At 40.1% G+C, this 15,513-nt stretch overlaps 1 protein-coding gene across 5 annotated transcripts in view; it reads left to right on the top strand.

The window, feature by feature from the left end:
• Positions 1 to 15,513, top strand: part of CSRNP3 (cysteine and serine rich nuclear protein 3) — a 97,025-nt gene that overhangs the window by 63,843 nt on the left and 17,669 nt on the right. For all 5 annotated transcript variants that reach the window (XM_058027554.1, XM_058027553.1, XM_058027555.1 and 2 more), the window contains one exon: positions 6,700 to 6,870. In XM_058027554.1, the coding sequence (XP_057883537.1) occupies positions 6,700 to 6,870 (171 nt within the window). The remainder of the gene's footprint in view (positions 1 to 6,699; positions 6,871 to 15,513) is intronic.

Genomic DNA, 15,513 nt, shown 5'->3' with positions numbered 1-15,513 from the left:
TTTTATTAGAGAATTGGGTTAATTATGTTCTTTCTAATGTCAGCATTTATTAAAAAGATAAAAACAAGCTGTTATTGGACATTTTTATGCTTTCGATGTTTAAAACAAAAAGAGAAGGAGAAAAAGGAAAAAAAAATTAAAAAGCCCATCAGTCAAAAGTCTTTTGATTGGTTCTTTATAAGTCATTTGATGCAAAGAACCAAGATCATACAATAAATTTTAAATGTCTTGTTGCTGAAGTCCAAAGACTATAATCTGACTGTTGAAATATTGGGGCTCCACACTGTTTTTCATGTGTTCCCTCACTGAACCTGGAAACTCCTGGAGCACCCCGATCTGTCAGTGCTGGCATTGGAGCAGTAGAAGGTATTCCTGTAGCTGTGCCTTTTTTTGAGTGGATGTGACAAGGCAGAGGCGTGAGGTTGGTCAAAATCATCTGGCCAGCTGGAGTTTGAGCGCTGAAGGGAGAAGAGTTGTAGCAGTGTCCATTAGGGAACGTGCCGAGCATGTCTATTGTGGAACGCTGCAGCGGCGCTGAAACGCAAATGGCTGCTGGCTGAGCGCAGGCAGGTCCTCAGTATCGCAGGATTTGCTGCATAATAACCTGAGACCCTTTTTCATGCCACCTCTGTGGTGAATTCTTATTACCAATATTTGTTAAAGCGTAGTATATATGTATTTAAATTTTACCAGTGTATGACAAAAGAACACCTATGTTAGAAGAGCAATAAAATTTGCAGGTAAATAAAGAATAATTACTAAATAGCATAATTTTTCTATCTTATGACCCTCTACTGTGTATTTATTTTGATATCCAAAGAAGTGTGTATTTACACTTCCGAGATGCCTGTTGAATCTAAAGATGTATTTCACAGGGGTGCTGCAAATGGTCTGTGTTAGGGCAGTGTTCTGCTCCACAGATCAGTTCTGCTCAAAAGCTGTGTATATTAGTACAGCTGATCTGCTCTTGCTGATTGTGCTGCTTGTTCAAAGTGAGCTGAGCTAATGCAAAACCACCTCAGCTATATGTTCAGACACATAGCACAGACGAACACCATGAATGGTAACACTCAACTTTGAGCACACTTCTGTTTTTGTATACCACCCACTTTATAACTGGCTCCAGTGATCATGACAGAGCATGGCTTTGCTATTCCATTTATATTTCTTTTAAATAGTGAAGGAAATTTGAAACTCAGTATTTTTGTCTGAGTCTCACACTTCTGTAGGAAAGGAATCTTTTCATAACCTTTTGCTTCAATCTCTTCTCATGATTTTTTCTTTCTTCAGTTTTGCCTCTTTCATTGTGGTGTTACTCGGTTTGTATTACCATTTTCAAAACCCAACTAATGTAGACAATTTTTCATGTTTTTAGGCACATCTTTGACATTTCTCAAAACATCTCTACTAAGAATTTCAAGTCTTTTCAGTAATGTTCTTTGGAGTGAGAATGCTTTTCAACCACTGCAGTTGCAAAATTTTTAACTATTGTTGGTCTTTAACGCAGATAAAACAGTTTATCACTTTCTCCTTTTTAAATATTTTTTGCCAAGTTTAGACATGTGGAACATACATATGTAACTTGTAATGAAGATGAGAGAAAATAGGTAAAAAGTGAGAGAGTGAGAGTAAGCTTTTCATGTTTCCTCTCCAGAAAAAGCCATTTAGAGGTCAGAATAGCCAGCATAATTGATTCCTGCCAGAGGCAGTATGAATTTATATCTTTACCCTTGACTTGACTTTTAGCCTATATTTGTTTAGCCATTTAAATTGTTGTAGCCATTTCTTCCCACCATGCCCTTAGCAGTCTCATTGTTGACACTTTCACTACACTTCCTCTGCATATGAAGTCATAATGCCTGGAAATATTTTTGAAAGAAAGCATGTAGGCTACAACTACATACTGTGTAACTCTAATCCCAAGAGTTAAAGCTTTCTCAATTAAAGCAAGCATTGTGTAATATAAGGTGTATTTCCTCACAGGGAAGTTCTGACTAGGTATTGAAATTGTCATTTTGATGTTACGTTAGCTGGGATATGCAAGCGTAATGCTTTAAAGATGTAATTAAAGCTTTTAGAGAGAGAAGTTGATTTTAAGGAGTCCAGAAGATAAATTAAAGGAATTCAGTTGCCTTTTATTGAAGGGGGGAGAAGGGGGAAATTTATGTTCATAAACAGAATTTTGGTAATTAATAAGCTAAACTGTCATTCCCCCAGAGATCCTACTATTTAATACATCTGCTTTGTGTATCAAACATTTCTTTTTGAAGTGTTTAAAAATTGATCAGAATCCCATTGTATTTGAAGACAAGGCAGAATTACAGAGCCAGCAAAGCTGCTCTTTACTGATGCAGAGGTGCAAGGAGGAATGTGGGGATGGCTGTGAAATTCCCTGTCCTTCCAATGGCTCTTTGAGCAGGAATTGTTTTTCTCTTGTGCTGAGGTTTGGCTGTGGTCATTGAGGACTGCAGGCCTTCTGCTTCTCAGTAAGGTTTCAGGATTAGTCTCTAAGTCACATCCACTTAATGAAGTGCACTTGGAGGTTCGATGCTGGAGAGAAATGTTTTAATCCCCCGTGTCCCTGTGGTTACCCTTCAGCATGGAGCCGTGCTTGGAGCTCCCTGTGCTCCACAGTCACAGTCCAGCGTTTCCTGAAGGGAGGTACTCTGACCTTCCCTTTCAAGAGCAGAGCAAAGGTCACTCTTCATCTCAAAACATCATTCTTGTAAAGATCTACTGCTGAATGGGTCTCTTGTTAATTTGCAAAGCAGCACAGCTAAGAAATCCACCCAGGTGCTGGAGAGCAGAGTCTGTTGTGCAGTACCTGCTGCCCCTAAGCTGTAGCTTAGTGGAGAGCATCCTAGTCCTTTGTTTAGGTGGAGACCATTTTGCTGTATAGAAAATAATGCCAAGATTCATCGTCCAAAGAGGGTGGGCACAGGTAGCAGCCAAGTGCTGTAATTACCAGCCTTAGGGTATATAAACAATTGCTTATGGGTTTGGGTCTGCCCAGCCTTTCTGTCCTTTTTCCTTCTCAACATGCTTTGCACTCATAATAGATTTTCCTTTTGTTCTTGGACTCCTTACTTGGAAGAACACGAAGTTTCAGGCTCCCAGGGAGACCTCAACTGGTTCAGATATCTCAACTGTCTGTAACTTTGGGTATGTGCAGAAATGCCTTTATGTTAGGGGAACTTGAAAGTGAGAGCCTGGAAAAGCTTACGTGCCTTTGAAGAAGGCAATTTGGTGACAGATTGGCAGAGCCTTCTAGGAAGGGGGTTTTGGTCTGAGGGACGACCAGTGACAAGGACATTGGAGTAATTTCAGAGTTTCTGGTTACTCCAGTGAAAGCAGCTGTTGTTTTCACTGTCAGCAGGCAATAATCAGCCATTTGTATGTCCCTGTGCTCTTGCAGGGGGGACACAGCTGTAGCTGTGAGGTGTCAAAGTATACCTGTTGAGGTGGCACATCACTCCCTCTGTTCTTGTTTTCTAGCCCTAGGAAATATGGCACCAGTTCCAAGAGCAGGCACGTGCTGGCTCTATTGGGGACCAGTGCTCCCTCTACACTATTCCCATGAGCTACACCTTCTGATGGGATTCTGCATCTTGTTGTAGGGATTATTAAATCAGAATTTGAAGAATCTGAATAGTAAACAAGTGCTCAAGTGTTTCAGACCTACGTGGTTTCTCGCTCATTTTCTCTTCCTTGTTCTTGCAGATGAATGCTTTAGTTCCCACATTAAAAGAGGAGTAGTGTCAGCAAGAGGCTGTGTGGCTTTGGGGAGCTCCCCAGGGGCAGGCAGGCTGTGAAGGGTTGCACAGCTGTGAGGTTGGGAGTGTGGGCAGGAACGTTCCAGGTGCTTCCCAGCAGCTGCAGCCATTGGACAGCTGCCCCAGCTTGGGGATGCAGGACTTAATGTGCAGTTCCATTTCTGTCTCCGTTGCTGCTCCCTACCTGCACACCCCCAAATATAAAGGTGTTTCCTAATTCTGTACAGGATCAGCAGATGCCCTCTACCTCCCATGTAATGTAATCCCTGCTGAAATGGAAATACCACTGTAATACAGCAGCAAGATGTCAGTGATTCTTTTCAGCTGTCCCCACTTTGTGGGGGGTACCTGTGTAGTCCTGCCTAGTACAGCATGCTGCTGGACACTGCTGCCTTCCTGCTGCTTACTGTCCAAAATATTGCAGAGATAGAAACTGCAGTGATTTTGAAGGGGGTGTGGCAATAGCTTCAGAAGATGTTTTGTTGTGGTTTTTTTTCTTCGCACAGAAAACTAATAAGAAACTTGTTGCCTCAGGAGACCAAGTTAAGTGAATTTCTGAGAGGCTGGGCACTGTCATGTAGCAATATTTCAAGTCTCATGCTTAGGGGAAATTGGCTGTAAGGATGAGGAAGCAGAGCTGTGTATCTGCAGTTGTTTTGGCAGGATTTTGCATCCCATTGCTTTCCATTGAAGCATTAAATAGTGACTACTGCTGGAGACAGGATATTAAACTTGGTACAATCTCATGTGTGTTTTTTAGAGCTTTTGATTCTCAAGAAGTGAATGAACTCCCTTATTATAAAACTTCTGTTCTAATCCTTGCAATTTAATAATATCATTAAAATGTTGTATAATGTATATGCAATTTCAAGTTTTGACTTACAAAGGCAAGTTCAAACCTGCTCATAAGTCCCTCCTGCTGTGCTTAGGAGCTGGCAGGCAAAGTTAAAATGCTTTGTCAGCAAAGCAAAACAAGTAATTAGAACTAAACTTCTTTGCACTGGGAAGAAACCACTGTGCTTTTGCCACCTCAACCCATGAATTTCATATAGACAGGTTTCAGTGTTTGTGGAATTATGATCTGGAATTAGTCTCACAGACTGTGTAAGATGGTGCATCCTACTTTTTCTTTGGGTTATTTTGGTGGGTTTTTTTAAGTGGTGTTTTGGTTTTGGTTTTGTTTTTTGTTTTTTTTTTTTTGGGGGGGGGTGTTTGTTTTTTTTTTTGTTTTACTTTTTCTCTTTTTTTTTGTTTGTAGTTTTCATTCTCATATACCCATCTTTATCTTGCCATGACGTCATACCATGCTGAAAGGTCACAATTCTCTTCACACTGTTGCTTTGTTTTTTCCAGGAAAGAAACTGGTGTTGGGGCTTGAAGGGAGCTGTAGAATACACAGGAGACATTGAAACTACTTAGTATGAGGCCAAGTGTGAGCAAAGATAGCAGAGTACCAGCTGCTGAAGGGCTGTGTTGCAGGGTCAGAGCGCAGCAGCTGAGACTGCCTCTGTACTAATTGAAAAGATAAGACAGACATGGGCTAGGGACAGCATTCTCGGGTTTCTGCTGCCAAGTGGCAGGACACAGCTCTTGTCCACAACGGTTGGGCTGTCAGGCCTCTGCCAAAACCCAGGTGCCCTCATCCAGCCTGCCTGCTGGGAATGGTTCTGGCACCTGCTTCATCCTGCATAATCCAGGAGAGAAAGAGGTGGCCTGAGCCAAAACCCTGAAATGTGCTAATTGTTAAACATTTTGGCCAGTACTGGAATCTCTGCTTTAACCTTGTCTTCTTTAGTAGCCACTTAGCCCAGCTTTTGCAAACTTCCTCACAGATATACTGGGGTTTTAAACACAGAGCCATGGAAATGTTGGTTGGAAGGGAGTTCTGGAGGGTATTCAGTTCAGCTTCCTGGAAGGAGCAAATGTGGCTGGTCCAGAACTAAGGAATCCTAAAGGTAGTTATAGAGATTTTAATAGTTCTGTTTCATGAGCAGTGTAAATGAATTTTGTATTTTTCTTGCTTTCAGTGGGATTGAGCAGACCCCTTTGTCAAATCCTAAGTGCTGGGTTGTGTGTCCCAGACAAGTACAGTGTGTCATCAATCCCAGACAAAGTTTTTGCCTGGGTAAGTGTTAGGAGCATTTGTCTTTGCAGTGCTGCAGGCAGGATGGTGGCAGCTGTGTGTCCCCTGGGCAGGCTCCAGCTGTTCTTGATCTCTCCTCAGTTAGTTAATTACATGCAATATTTCCACCTCTGCTGTGTCACGGTTTAGGGAGGCACTCCCCAGTTTAGTGTTCCCACAAACTCTCCAAACTCATTCACTCTCCCTCCCCCCCTGCAGTGGCTGGAGAGGAGAGTAGGAGGCAAAAAAGGTGAAGATTATGGGTTCAGATAAGAACAAATTACTGGAAATGAGATAAGGAAATGGACAGTAAAGGCAATGGAAACCCACAACAGACAACACCAGCTCTCTCTGCCTTGGAATTGGAGCCATCAGGAACTTCTACTCCCCAGAAAAGACTCCCTTCCCCTTGCCCCCAGTAATGATGTGAGGTGGTACAGAATAACCTTGTTGTCCTGGCCCTGCCCTCTCAGGACTATTAAAAAAATTAACCCTGTCCTGGCTGGAATCAGGACATGCTGCTGTTGACATAGTGGGGAAAATGCTCCCTGAAAGCAATCTGTCACAGATTATTCTAGCGAAATAATCACCTCCATACATGTCAAGTTAGAGTAGGACTTAAGATTTTTTTTTTCTATGGCTTCACTCTCCTAATTAGTCATGTGTAATTTCATATTAAATGATTATTCAAGACTAGAAGTGGCAATTTACTGCTATTTTGAAATAAAAATTACTTTGGAGTTTATGATTGCATATTCTACAGCTGGATGTTTCAGTGCCTCATTGCCTCTGTTCCTGTTACAGGTACATGTGACAGCATTGCAGCAATGAGTGGAATTTTAAAGAGGAAGTTTGAAGAAGTTGATGGCTCCTCACCTTGCTCCTCTGTGAGGGAATCAGATGATGACATTTCCAGCAGTGAAAGTGCTGACAGTGGTGATAGTGTCAATCCATCCACTTCTAATCATTTTACCCGTAAGTACTAACTCTGTGTACCCAAAGAATTATTCCTGTTTCTCAAAATAAAATGAATTTTGTGGTTAGATAAGCATGATGATTTTTAATTGAGCAGATCATGAAACAGTCTCTCCATGATGTTCAGTTTGTGATTTGCTCAAAAATACTTAATAAAATACTATTACATTCTTTTACTTCTTGTCTATTAGTATGTTGTTGTAAAAGTTTGAAGTCTCTTGGAAGCTCCTACCTATTTGCTGTTTGAATTATGTAGCTGTTTGTAGTTAATGTTAGCAATTGTGTTCAAAATAGTTCAAACAGGTACTGTAAGGAAAGTGCTTTAGCTCAGTTTAGTTTCCTTAGCTGAATGTATTGCAGCTGTCAGCTCTCTGTAATACAGTATTGGTGAGAGTTCTTGTCTCAAAACAATATAAGCTTTCTTTTACTTGGAACTGATGAATGTTGTGTATGGTAGACATTATTTCAATAGTTTCTATTTTTCAGGTACCAGAGGATATTTCTGTACTTTGCAATGGTTTTGTGTACAAATAAGAATTCGGTCTTAAGTTAGCCAAGCTACATTTGCAGCATATCTTTCTGGGAATGATAAATTTACAGTTCATGTTTGCAGTTGATGATACGTGTTTTAGGTGGTTATATTATTTATTAATAGTGAACTGCATCTTCTAAAAAGCAGGGGTTTGCCTCCTTCAACTCTGTTGCATTTAGATCTCCTCTATGGAGTTATTCCTTAAAACTGAGCCAAGGAGTAGGGAGGCTCCTCATTGCTGCCTGTCCAGAGTGTGTTCCATGTAACTGAGTGGGTGGATGTGCCTAGAAATCACGTTTGTATCATGTGATATGAATGTTCTTGTAACTGCACAACCTACCAGATGCTTCTGTTCAGTTTGAGCAGGCATTTGGATGTGTGGGTCTGAATCCCATTTGCTCTGGTAGGGAATGTTCCTGTGCACAGGAGGGACAGGCACAACTTTTGAAACAGATGTACATGGAACACTCTTGAGGTGCTATATGATATTTAAGATGCAGTGCTAGTTGGAGACCTATTTTATTGAAGTGCCACAAAAGAGTAAGGGACCCAGTAAACCTCTTTGGTAGTATTTAGAAATTTAAATTTAGATTAGTATTTAGAAAATTTTCTTGGGGACAATATTATCTGCATGCTGCTACTTTAACGTTTGCATCTGTTGAAGAAGTTAGTTGATTATTCATTGTAGACTGAAAACAGGCTTTTTGCATCAAACAGTCATTTCCACCCACACAGAAGACCACAATTTTATTGTGAATACATGCACAGGTGATACAATGAAAGGGAACAATTCAGGGGACAAACTTGGAAGTTGTAGTACATGCATGGAACAATAAGCTTTAATTGTAGTTGACATAATAAACAATTTAGTTTAAAGGAACTTCCCTTTCTGTAAGAGAAAGGACAGTATTTCAGTGTTATGATTAATGATTTATCTAACTGAGATACTTGTGGCCAGAGTAATAAATGTTTATCTGTATGTGCACTCGCATACATACAGAAGTTGTACATATTACGTTAAAAAAAATCAAAACATTTGTGTATATCCATTGGTGATACAGAAGTAGAAAGAGCAAGTAGTTTATGTGTGCATTGACCTTTTTTAAAAGTATTGTCTTTAATACAGATGCACCAGCCTAAATTCCAAGAAATCAAATACAGAACCCCTGTATTACTTAAGAGCCATTAAGTGAGATTCACCTGAAAATTACATGCACATGTAATGTATACTAATGCAACTGTTTAACAGTGTTTATTGGAAGGTGTTTTGTTCATGCTTTAAACTCATTCATCTTCCACAATAAAAGACAAGAGATGAGCTTTTCTAAGTTGAATATTTGAATCTAAATATAAGGTTGAGTTCTGTGAGACTTTTTTCAGTGAGCAGACTGAAAAGAGCCAGTGCAGAAAAAAGGCTGTCGAGATTCCTTGCCTCTGTTACATGCCTGAATACCTCCTTGATGGGGGTTATCTTCCTAAGCTACTTCCTGACATGTTGTACCATTTTCTCTTCTATTTAGTGGGACACTGTCAGATCCTGTGTACTGTCTTTTTTCTGCTCTGTTTTCATATAGGTGAATATGAAGTTGACTATAAACTCTCTTTTATGGATTGGAAAAGGGGGAGAGGGTTGTGTGACCTGTAGTCAGCATCAAGATCTATAAATTAATTATTAAATGGAGAATTAAAAAAAAGCTAACATGGTCCTCCAAGTCTTATTTTTTCTTTCTAATTGATCTGACAAAGAGATAATTCTAAATTGCTTGTAACTACAATTTCTTCAGCACTTTAGGAAGCAGGCATTTTGTATATGAATCCATCTAGCACAGCTGATGCATCTCTGTATTTACACAACCCTTGATACTATATGTATTGGGTGAGATAAACAGGAGCCTAGCAAGAATTCTGCTCAATTAGACTTACAATCAGTTTAATGCCAGCTAAATGAGGAACACAGCTGCTGTGGATCATTCAGGTGGGGCAGAACTACCAGAAGATAACTTTGTTCTCAGCAATTAACCCTGTAGTGTGATGGCAGAAAACACGTGACAGCGATGGCCCTAAGTGCTATTGCTTGTGACTATTACACTGGGATAATTACAGAGTTTCTTTAACAATATATCCGTTTAAACAAATAAAGACAGCAACAAGAAGAAATTAATAAATCCCTAGCCTGGGCTGCAGGCAACTGAGTCAGTAAATAAAAAGTACAGTCCATAAAGAATAGACAAATTTTACCATTAGCATTTTCTTTATATGGTGTGTGTATTTTTACAGATGTGCAAATTTTTAAGTCTCTTAGCAAATGGTGATGGAGTGCCTTCATTACTGCTGGCAGATATAGTCCCTGTTGTGTGTTTCACTTACCTTTCTCAGTCTATTGAAGCAATTTCAGTTTGATTCAGCAGGTCATTAGTCATTGCAGATTTGCTTTAATGGGTGCCAAAGTGTATTGCTGGCTGGTCCACATACCTTTCCCATTTCACAGACCTGCCTTCATATCAGAAAGAAGGATGTTCATCTTCAAGTAGCAGTGCAAGCGTTGCACATTCAGTATTAGCCAGGACTTGGGCATACACAGAATACAGGGCTGGAGCACTCAAAATGCCATTGGAGCTCCTTTCAATTGCCCTGTTCAGTTCTGGCACCCCACTGCTGTGTTTCATCTGCTCCACAGCAAGCTGAAAAGCCTGGAATTGCTGTTAGAATGTCAGTACAACACTCTGACCATTCCTGTATTATGTGCACTGAGGAACATTGAGTTCCACATTGCAGCTCAGCCATTGGGGAATATTCAATTCCCTTCCAAGGAAGGGTAATGAAGCTCATGAAGGGTCTGGAACATAAATCCTATGAGGAGCAGCTGAGGGAGTTGTGGGTGTTCAGTGGAGAAGAGGAGGCTCAAGGGAGACCTTATTGCTCTCTACAGTTCCATGAAAGGTTGTCGCAAGGTGGGAAGTCTCTTCTCACAGACAAGGGGAAATGACCTCAAAGTGTGCCAGGGGAGGTTTAGGTTGGATATTAGGAAAAGTTGCTTTGCTGTAAGAGAAGTTAAGCATTGGAACAGGCTCCCCAGGGAAGTGGAGAAATCGCCTTCCCTGGAAGTATTCAGAAAACAAGTAGACATGGCACTTCATTATGCACTTTAAGGGGCATGGTGGTATTCAGTCTAAAATAATTTGATGATCTTGGAATTCTTTTCCAACATTAATAATTTGATGAATCTGTGATTCTCCCCGCTTTCGTGAGGTACCTGCCTCTGAATGCTTGGTGGGTTTTTTTCTGATACAGGAGAATACCTGTATTTAACTTACAGAATTGTGTGCAATTGGAAGACCTGTGGCGACCTTGTGAAGTCCTGTCTTTTGCACTTTGGTGCTGGTAATAACTCCCCATAGCACATTAATCACAGATGCATTTCTTAAGAAACATAAGGAGCTGCTGCTTTCCTCTGCCATTTCAACTTCAGTGTCCTGTAGCTGAAACTTCTCTTCCCCGCCTGCAGAGATGGCCTGCAGCAGCTTCTCTGATAAGGTGATTATCACCAACAGGAGGTGCTGCCATCACACAGTCTGGTTGATGTCCTCCATCCGTTCTCTATTGCCATTAACATTATCACTGTCATGAACAGGGTTATCCATAATCACAGGTCCTGCCATTCCACTAATTAGGGTACTGTCTTTGGAGTACTTTTGGATCTACTTTGGTTCATTTGGAATTGACAGGTCACTGAGGGCTCTGAGAAAGCTCTTTGGTCTCTAAGTGCTCTTGCCATCTTTTGATCTTGCAGTTAAATATAATGAGGAATTTGAAAACACAAAAGTACATCCCTGTTACAGTTCCTTCAATGTTCCCTGTAAAGCATTGTCTGAATTTTGTAGAGCTGCTGACTTACTGAGATTGCCTTACATATGTGCCCATGCATAATGTAAAAGAAGGCATGAAATCCTTAGGAAGGTGTAGCTTCTTCTGAATTATCTTCATAGAGGGATACGTTTTGTTTGGTGTAAGGTCAATAGCACAAGACTTGACATGAGCTTTGACCTTAAGTTACATGTTTAATATCTGGTTAATGATAGAAACTTCACCTCTGAATGAGGTAGAAGTGGTGGTGCTGGTTTACTATGGGAAAACATGTGTAACTAAATGCAGGCATTTCTTTTTTCATAGCATCTTGCAGTTATTCATGTTGCCAGCAACCAGGCTTGGAATTTCCTCGTTAATGAGGAATATGTTTTTATTGCTATTTGTTGACTCATGTTATGAAATGCTAACAGGTTGAGAGGTTCTTGTATTTGATTTTAAAATCAGTCAGTTCATCTGAGCATTGAAAAGCAAGAGATGCAAATAAATTCAGTGAAATGTAGTGCAGTGTCTTAGTTCAAACTCACACAGAATGACAGGACAGGGTATACCACGACAGCATCTCTTCATCTGGAATAAGGAATACTGTGATGAGAAGTGTTAAAAATTGAAAAGAGAGGTTATAAAGCAGATTCCCACTAGTTTTTGGAATGATTTGTGCAACTAATTATGTTTCTGTATTTTTAAGTAAGTTGTCTGTTTTAAATTAGTGCACTTTGTGCACAATACAACCAGAGATCGTTTTTGCATTACATGATGTTTTTGTTGGCTTAGAAAACATCAAACAAAATAAGTGTTGTCAGAAGATGCTCATGATAGGTCCATAAAATATGGTTGTAAATGCAAAGTGTCAGTCAGCTGAATGGGTAGCTGTGTTTACATGAAATGGCCATTCACAGAAGCCACAGGTGGGATGGGACAAGGATTGCCTGTACTGTCATAGGAGAGCTCAGCCAATGCAATTGTTATGCATGGGTGTTCCTGCAGGGATCCCTGGTAGCACTTCCCTCCTCACAAAGCTGGGGCCAAGGTCAGGAATAATCACCTATGGAACAGCAGCTGGCATTTAGAGGAAATGGTGAGGCAGAGAGCGCTTAACCATCTCCACTCCTCCCCACAGGCTGATGATATTTGCAGAATGGAGACTAGTGTGATGTATGTCACAGAAAAGCACTCTGGAGCTGAGGGTGCTGAGGAAGTAAACTTGGATCTTTCACTGAAATTTTAGTGGTCAGGTTCCAGCTTCTAGTATGTATCCTAACAATTAAACATTTCTGCAAGTTTTCCAACCAAACACTTGACAGTGAGGTAAAGTGCTTAAAATACAAATTAATCCCTCTCTATTCATGTCAGACTTGTCTGTCAGCTAGTAATTTTCAAAAACCTTTTCAAATGTGACTTAAATCTGGCATTAGGCAAGCCTTCCCATCCAGCTCCTCCTGTGAGGTGAATTTAGCTTTGCTTTTACTCTAAAAGAAGCCACTAGAAGGATAGAGCAGTGAAGTGCTCTCGGTAGGTGGTGGTGTTCCACAGCATTGTCCCTCTTCTCTCAAATTTCCTCTAATTTACAACTGAGTATGCAGTTCCCTTCTAGACTTTGAGATTCAGATTTCTTCTAGAAAATACCTCCCCTGTTCCTAGGACTACATGTTTCTTTTGGAGGGCGCATTTATGTCATTTTATATTTCCTCCTAATGTAGATTTCCAGCATTTAGGAAAAGTGTTTTATCATTCAGGGTTGGAAACTTGTAAATTGAATTGAAAGAGTATGGAGACTCTTAAAAAATACCTTTTGGAAGGCAATGGGATAGAAGGAGAGGTAAGAGAAAGAGGTAGAAGCAATTTCTGGATACAACCTTTTCCTAGATTTTGTTTTCTGTGAGGGTTGGGAAGCAAGCTGGCTTTTATAAGCAGCATTCTGACCTGGATTACCAGGAGGGATTAGGCTTTGCTTTTCTGTGGTGTTAGACTTGATGAAACACTGCATGGAAAGTCATGGAGCAGGTGGAAAATGGTACTAATTCTTCTTGCCATAATGGTTTGTATGACACTGAGTATGTAAAAAGCAGACAAATTGGTAGTAGAGTGTAAGAAATGTAGCATTTCCACTGGTCTAAGATAGAGCTTCAGTCCAAAAGGCTGCTTCACACGTGTTTTTTCCAGCCTTTTGAAATTTCACGTGCCTGAGATATTTCTGCACTGGTGACAATGCATTGCTTTGCCCTCATTGATGCAGGAGTGTGAGTAATCTGCTGGGGAGCCATATGGTTCACATTTATTTTAATGTGTCTTTGACATCAGGAGAATAGCTGAGACAGCAGAAGAAAGTGCTTATGTCTTGGAGTTCAGCCAGAACTGAGATCATTTAAGTTTTGTAATCAAAGAACTACCAGTTTTCTGGGTAAAAAATGTTAGAAAAACATGATGAGCTTAAAAATGTCATTCCTATCAGGATTGTATAAAAATAGGAAGCAGATTTTGCATTTGATGGATGAGCACAGCTTCAGTGGGTGCTTTTCTTAGGGAGAGGATTGGATTCTGTTTCAGCCACTAAACATGCAGAAGGAAGGGCTGCATCTTCCACAGGTTTCTCACTGCTGTAGCTCCAGTGCCCAGCTGGGAAAATGAGGATGTTGACAGGCAAATGGATAGTGCTGATGCATAGTGCCTTGGACATATGAGAGCAAGTCATGAAAGCTTTGCTCCAGTCTGCCAGCATGTTACTGCTCTTGCTTTCCTATTGCATTAGTTATAATTTATCCATATACACATGAAACTTGGGTGATTCTTTTAAGCATAGGTTGGACTGCTAGTGGAAATACTGATTTTCCCCTTTAGAAAGGGGAAAATTTTTTCATGGGATTTGGGAGTTGGATGGGCCAATGATGACATCTGTTACCAAGATACAAGAAAGAAATGATGACTGAGTATAATAAAAGCTGATTTTTTCAGATTTTCAGTAAATGTTGCTAGGTGTATATTCATGCTTTCTAATTGATCAGAACATACATATTTTGTGTATTCTTCTGATCTGTCTTGAGTTAAACAGTGCCCTTAGCAGTGATTCCAGCAGATTTAACATACTGTGTAAGGTACAGTGCATGCAAAATAACAAATGCCCCGGACTCTTGATAAGGTGGTAATTCTGTTTAGGTTGGTTTGAAGCAAAGGGTTTGAATCAGTTATAGAGCACTTTGTCCCTGACATTGAAAAATGTTCAACATTTCCATTCAATATTTAATAGTATTTTTGAGCTCACATCAAGGCAGCCCTCTGCTCGGGGATTTTTAGGAAGTGTAATAGAGCTGGAACACAGTGCTTTGTAGTGCTGACTGTGCTTCTTTCCGTGTCCTTGGTAGCTGAGGTGGTCACAATTCTCATGTCTCCTCGCTGACATTCTAATCTGTGCTTTTGACTAATCAAATACAATCCTGTAAACTCCTGCAGCTCTTGCCAGATCTATTCTTGTAAACAAAATTCACATAAATATGAATATATTCTAACTCCTCCTGACAGCAGCATTCAGGAGATGGCTGTGGAGTTCTTCACAGGGCCTTAACTCTGCCCTTTAATGAGCTCTACCAAAAGATAGGGTGTGTTCCAGAAGAAGTAATCCCGTGTATTCTGAGGGCTCTGAATGTTTGCACACGTGTTTAATTACAGACTGTTGTATAATTTGTCTGACTCAGAATTACAATGTTAATAAATAACAGCACAAACTTTAGTGGCATTTACAACATGCATGCCAGCTCTCACATTGTCTTCATATCTGTCTTCAATCTAGTGCTGAATTTACAGTGCCAGTGACAATGAAGTTACCGTGTGTCAACATTTTCATGAAGTTCATCTCAATTCTGACAGTTTTAATCGGTGATATATCAAAAGAACCCCACAAACAAACAACTTTGATGGTGTGGCATTGACAATTCAATTACTGAAACTGATAAGAACTATAAAAAATTGAAGATATGAATTAAGGGGTTCTTTAAGACAACCCATGACATCTGCAGTCTTAACTGAGAGATTGCTGACCGAAGTACTAGGCATAAATGTATGGCAGTGCATGAAATTCATGTTCTGAATTTTGATGCACACACATGGGCAAAAATGCACATAGTGTAAAAGCTCATTCATGGTATGTAGTTTTTATCAGAGATGACTTTCCTTTTTTTTTTTTTTTTCATCTGGAAGTAACTAGATCACATACTCTTCTGCTTAGCTTCATTTTGCTATTGATGTTAGCATGT

The sequence above is a fragment of the Melospiza georgiana genome, chromosome 7 (genome assembly GCF_028018845.1).
Source record: "Melospiza georgiana isolate bMelGeo1 chromosome 7, bMelGeo1.pri, whole genome shotgun sequence".
NCBI lineage: Eukaryota > Metazoa > Chordata > Aves > Passeriformes > Passerellidae > Melospiza > Melospiza georgiana.
Note: the sequence above shows the minus strand (reverse complement) of the source record. Positions and strands in the feature narration are given on the sequence as shown.